Below are 6,456 nucleotides of genomic sequence, written 5' to 3'. Positions count from 1 at the left end.
GCTGTTTTATGTGTTTATGGGAATTAGAAAGTTGATAAATTATCGTAAGGGGGGGTTAGTTTAGGTTCATTGTAATTTTTCTAATTATTATTGTAATATAAAGTAAATAATTTTACTTGCGCAATTAATTACTCAATTGAACAATCGTTCGACTGTATCCAGGGTTTCTTAAATTTTCAGTAATTTCATCGATTTCAATAACTGATTGTTTTCTTTCACAATTTTTCATATTTCAATTTGTTGAATTATTTCCATATTTAAATCATATGTGAAAACGATGCGATGAATTTTTTCGACTCCGTTTGCTTTTCCCCTGCACCCTTCAATTGCACGCAATTAATTCGATACACATTTCAGTCGAACTGGAAAGTATCTTAACACACTGAGCGCCGGCCCCGTGAAAACGCGGATTTCTGGGTCTATCGCCTGAGCGCCGGGCCCCGCGATAATGCGGATTTCTGGGTCTATCGCTTGAGCGCCGGTCCCGCGATAATGCGGATTTCTGACGCCCAGTGGGTAACAAAGATATATTTATTCATTTAACCGATAACGCTTAAACTAATCTTAAAATGTATACGATGCACGTAGAAAGGAAGTCTACGACGAAAAGCCTCGTGCCTTTTTCGGGGCTCCCTTAACACATTGAGCGCCGGCCCCGTGATAATGCGGATTTCTGGGTCTATCGCCTGAGCGCCGGCCCCGCGATAATGCGGATTTCTGGGTCTATCGCTTGAGCGCCGGCCCCACGATGATGTGGAATTTTTCTTGCTGGTATGGGTGTCTATTTTTCATTTACGTTAAATTGTATATGACGAATATGCAATTAAAACGTACTATTTTACGAAAATGTACAATGTTTTGAATATTTTTTTTGGCTACTCATTGATCAGAAACAAGCGAATGAGGCCGGCGTTTGGGCTTTAAGTGGCCGATACGTTGCCGGCGCTCAGGCTTTAAATGTCTCTTAGGTCGCCGGCGCTCAATGTGTTAAACTATCTTCGTAACGATATAAAACTAGATATTTAAATTAACAATTATTTAACTCTACGATAATTCTTACGAAACTAATCGGCGCTTAAATAAATTCGAGATTTTGATTCTTTTTCCTTTTTTTTTTTTTGGTTCTTGTTAATGAGTTGTGTGAAATGGTAATTTTCTGGTAATTTCGTCGGTGCAAATTTCACGCTGAAAGACCTTTTTTCATGATGGTTTTCACGAGGGATTTCTTGTTAGAGCTCTGACAGTTGAACGTCGTTAAAATCTTCGGCTCGTTGGCGCTTAAAGTCTTGGTTGCGTCCGGGCACACGGTTATGCTAAATTGGACAGAGAACGTTGAGAAATTGTTAGAAAGAATGTAGGTTAAGTTGCGTAGAATTTTTGTTTTTGTTTTATTCATTACTAATCGTAATTACGTTTAATTGAAGGCTAAACGAAGGCTGAATTGGACGAAATATTTTTCTGATTTATTACAAATCGTAATTATCTTTAATTGAAGGTTAAACGAAAGCTGAGTAAAATGTTCTGCGTATTATTGTAATTCGCCGATATTGCTAATTGAAGGCTAAATCAGACGGAATGTTCCTTTTATTTATTACGATTCGTAGTTATTTTGAATTCATTACGAGTTTTATGAGAAAGTTCATTCAATTTTTCGTCGTTTCACGCGTTTATGAGAATTAGAAAGTTAGTAAATTGTAAAAAAATGTCGGAAAAAATGAAAGGCTCGATGTGATTGAATATTTTTACAGCTTAGAGCGCAGTTTGAATATTTTTCTAAATTCATCGATTCACTGCGAATCTCGCGACGAAGTTAATTCAATTTTTATTTGTTTCACGCGTTTATAGGAATTAGGTGTAACATTAATTGCAGCTAATTTGTATAGAGATTAAAGAGTAATACAATTAGTTCTAATAATTTTGCATTCCGTCAGAGATTCTTCGTACAGAATAACTTATCAGATTCGTGAAATTAATTAAGCGATAATTAGTAATCACGTGACGGTGAAACTATCCTTCCTGAATCCCTCATTTGAACTTCTATCATGAACGAATATATTAAAAAATAGTCACTGGACAATAGAACCTTGCAAACGTGAAAAGAATAAGAATTTATAATTGAACTATTCAATTTTGTAAAACTACCATGCTTCAGACTTCACCACCATAAAAATAATATGTCAGTTTAGTTTTTAGCAAACAGGCGGATAATTCTCGGTATTCTGTCGTTTGGAAATATTATACACATTGAAATAAGATGGAGTACTAAACATTAATAACATTGTCAAGTTGTAAATATTAATAAAATATCGGAAAATACTGAATCGTTCGAAAAGCTATTCACGTGTTAACAAATTAGTATCGAATGAAAACTATAAGTGACAGTAATATTGTTAATTGATTACTGTTATTAATAGAATATCAGAAAATATTGAATCGTTATAAAAAATATTAACGTGTTAACAAATTAGCATCGAATGAAAAATACAAGTGATTTTTGTATTAATTTCAGTAAACACCACTTAACACTTTGGGGCATAGTGGGGTAAAAAGTGTCCCACCTTTTTTAGTACTTACATATGCACAGTGGGATATTCTTCGTCCCACTTTGGAACATTAAGAAAACAAAACTAATCTAATTTAACCTGTTTTCACAAATTTCATGGTGAGATTATTTACGTCCCACCTAATAATTAATTATCTCAACGTTTTTTCTTTCTAAGTTCTACATTTTTTTTAAAATAAAACTCCTGTGCAACAAGAGTCTGTTTTTGTCTTAAAATTCTGTGCTTCAAAGAGTTAAACGTCTAATTTCACGATTTCACCAACTCTCCCCTGTATTCTCGGATTAGAACACTCTGTCTTGTTCTTCGTCCTGTGTTCTCTCGCGTGACATCACTTTCCTCAAATTACGCTCAGATCTGTTTGAAATTCTCTTATCCCGAAGATCACGTCGAAATCATCTCAACGCTGTATACATACCCATGAGAGGCCTCCAAACTGTCCACTCTCAACGAGTCGATGTAAACGCGCGGCGTGTGCAAGAGCCTCCACGTGAGCGGATTGAAAACGGAGGCTCGATATTCCCACGAGATTTCGACTGCTTCCGGTTTGCCCACCACGTCGCCTGCTAATATCACCGTATGCGTACTACCTGGTTCGTAGTACTTGGAATGAAGACTGAGAGGCATCTTCTCTGTCTCTTTCTCGTCTTTGCCCAACACTTTGATCACGAACGTGCCAACCTCGCCACCGTGGTCCAGGCTCTCGTTCGTTTTCGAGATGTTGATGGTCACCTTGTAGTGGCCTTCTACAGGAAAAAAAAGTAAATTGTGAAAGAACATTCTCTGTTTTGTTTAACACTAGTTTTACGGACATTTCTTATATACGAGGGCGGATTGAAAAGTTCGCGGCCTATGCTGCTAGGTGCTTGCAATTTTTACGGTGTAATCTGTGATCATTTGTGTACCGACGTACGAAGTTTCGTGGCTCTCTTTTACAGCTGGTGAAGTAGGGGTGTTTACAGCGACGGAGAAGAGACGAATAGAAGCGAGGAATGATCCAGTACCTGGTGACAAAGGACATCACCGCAAGGACCTTGAATGATTTTCGCAAGAATTTCGAATAATTTTTGCAAGGTCCTTGAATGTTCTTTGAAGCGAGGTCCTTTATCTTCAGGTATTGGATCGCTGTTCGTTTTCTAATTTTGTCCGTCTCTACTTCATCTACTGCAAATACCTCTACTTCACTAGCTCTAAAAGGGAGAAAAATGACGACAGAGATACGAAACTGTATACATTAGTGCACAATTAATTACATATTATTCGGTAAAAATTACAAGCACTTAGCTGCAATCCTTCATACTTAGGCCGTGAACTTTTCAGTCCACCCTAGTAGGTCCCTATCTCTACGGACACGCGTCAAATTTGGAAAAAAAGAGCGTAAGAAGGTTAGTACTACATTTATGTTAGTTTTAACCCTTTAACCTATAACAACGAGTCAGACTCGTGGCAGAGTTCCTGGTCCTAATGTGACAAAAATGGTTACATTAGAAAGAAAAATTCAACGTAATCCTAACTTTCGTTTCAATTTGTAAGACTGGGAATTACTAAATGTAATTACTCTGTAACAGATCAGCTCTTGTTACTTGATACAGTATTGAAACAGTGAATGGCTGACACTTAGATGCACAGTCGAAAAAGAAATCATAGGTTAAGGGGTTAACGAGGTTAACCCTAGAGCGGTCCTCGGGTCTTTTTTGACCCATCGTCTTATCTTTTTAATTACTTTTGCTGTTATCAAATTGATGTTCCCTTAACATTACATCGAAAGTTCATTACCTAAGTTCATACGGCGTGCTGGTAACAAAAATTGTTACACCTGAGACCCTTGGGTCAAAAAAGACCCAAAAACCTCAAGTGTGCAAGAACGAAAGAACGCACTAGGGTTAAATACTAGGAATACGAATTAACGTGTACTAACTGCAAAATGGCTTGCCCGACCCCGTTATCAGATAAACGGCAGCGTGGTAATTTCCAGGTTGAGCATCCAGTCCGAACCTTGGACAGTATTGGTTCACGCAATCGAAGCAGCTACCCTCTTGAAACTTGTCCCAAGAGGAGCAAGGAACCGCCAAAAATGGACACTTCGTGTTGATACTTTCCAGAAAGTATTCGTAACTGCGTATATGATTGCAGCCGAGGAACCTTTTTATTCCTGAAATCAATCATTTTTACCGGTTCAAATTATTTATACCAAAATTTAATCATATTCCTTTATTACCTATATCTTATGAGAGATTACTTCTATATCAGAGAAGTTGTATATTTAAATTTTATAGAAAATTATTCGATTTACCATTCACTAAGATCGTCTTCAGGTAATTTTAACGAAAACATTGATTTTTTCACGGACTTCTGTCTTCTTTCAGAATTTCCATTTTGGGTAGGTAAATACTTTGCACAATTGCACTCTTATTCAAAATTTATGTAATAATAATAATACTAAAAATAATGCTACATAATATATATAAGGAGTTCCCTTAACGCCGGACGGCACCTAATATCTATAATTGAAACGCTACCGAGCCGTTATTCTGCGTATCTCCTAGAGGAGACAAAAGGAATGAAAATAAGTTTTCTACGCGTTTCAGTCGCGTGTGCACAGGTAGAGAGATTTATTTAAGAAAAACCTTAAGCGTCCGGCGCTAGGGGAACTCCCCCTATGTTTTATTCAGCCTTGTAGCTAATTAGACTTTGGTTCACATTATCCTATTTTCACAGACTATACTCTACCCTACTCTATTATTTTCCTGTAGATCGCACCTTTTCCTATTCTCTAAAATTTTCGTAATTTTAATTAGCTTCTCTCTGGTGCTCTTAGTTACGCTCTCTTCTTTCTTTTCTCTTCTTTCTCAACTTCTCAAGCCGTGTTCCGGCCTTTTCATCTCGTCTCCCACTTGCTACCTGCTCAATCCTGATTCCTCGTAATAATACTTAATGTAACGTGCAATAAAGCATTAATAAATATTGCATTGGTATTATCGATACTTACGTTGAAAGTTACGACAACAATACTTAACGTAACTATTAATACTAATATAACAATAACACTCGGTGCAAAGCATTACAAACGTACACAAAGTGTCTTACAAATTCACAAATTATCATAAAGCATTACTTACTCCTATCGATTAATTTTATAATTGTCGTATACCTCTCTCCTATCTTTCATTAGTTTTTAGTCATCCAGCCTCCTTTCCTTAACTGTAAACAAATCCGCATCATCCTAACGTTAGTCACCCCGAAACCTAGACCTCCACATCATCCTTTACTCATCGCTGAACCTAGACCTCACCGCCTCTCCCTACATTCACCTCTGAGACCAACCCTTACTCTCGTACTTACCGAACCTATATCTAGAAACCTTTTCCGTCGAAACGGCAGATTTTTGTCTAGTGGTCTTCACGCACCGAACGTCACCGAACTGTCTAATAAAGTCGAATAGTACTACGCGCAGAACAGCTCCCTTATTTCGCCCCAGTTTCCGTCAGGCTCTCCTACCGCGTACCTATTGAATATAATAAACCAACGCAAGGAATCGCGAGCCGCGGAATACAACATAATTAATTTCAAGTCAATATGAACTTTTAACCTTCCGTAATCGTTTCTACGGAGAACTCTCTCTGGCACGACGAACGCTACCACTGAAATAAATTACGAAACAGAAAGAAGAAAAAGAAAGCTCACCGTGAAAGAAGCTGCCTCGTTCCAAGGTAATGAAATTTAGAACACCCTCGTTGCAGCCAGGCTGATTGCGGCCGCCGTTTGGATAGAAATCGATATGCGCAACGGGTTGAGTGATACCGAGGCCGCCGCTGATAAAAGGATTGCAATCGGTGTGAATCGCCGTGACGAACGTGGCATCCGTTGGATCGAGACGAACCATGGTAGACGTGTT

At 38.0% G+C, this 6,456-nt stretch overlaps 1 protein-coding gene across 1 annotated transcript in view; it reads right to left on the bottom strand.

Moving 5' to 3' along the window:
* Positions 1–884: 884 nt before the first annotated feature.
* LOC108573285 (pancreatic lipase-related protein 2-like) overlaps positions 885–6,456 on the bottom strand; it is a 20,259-nt gene continuing 14,687 nt past the window's right edge. Inside the window, exons 5-8 of the mRNA XM_017935682.1 lie at positions 6,246–6,456; positions 4,480–4,713; positions 2,980–3,307; positions 885–1,313 (exon numbers count right to left, since the gene is read on the bottom strand). The exon at positions 6,246–6,456 is cut by the window's right edge and continues 3 nt beyond it. Coding sequence (XP_017791171.1) covers positions 1,181–1,313; positions 2,980–3,307; positions 4,480–4,713; positions 6,246–6,456 — 906 coding nt within the window. The 3' untranslated portion in view covers positions 885–1,180. The remainder of the gene's footprint in view (positions 1,314–2,979; positions 3,308–4,479; positions 4,714–6,245) is intronic.

The sequence above is a fragment of the Habropoda laboriosa genome, unplaced genomic scaffold (genome assembly GCF_001263275.1).
Source record: "Habropoda laboriosa isolate 0110345459 unplaced genomic scaffold, ASM126327v1 scaffold134, whole genome shotgun sequence".
In the NCBI taxonomy this organism is placed as follows: Eukaryota; Metazoa; Arthropoda; class Insecta; order Hymenoptera; family Apidae; genus Habropoda; species Habropoda laboriosa.
Note: the sequence above shows the minus strand (reverse complement) of the source record. Positions and strands in the feature narration are given on the sequence as shown.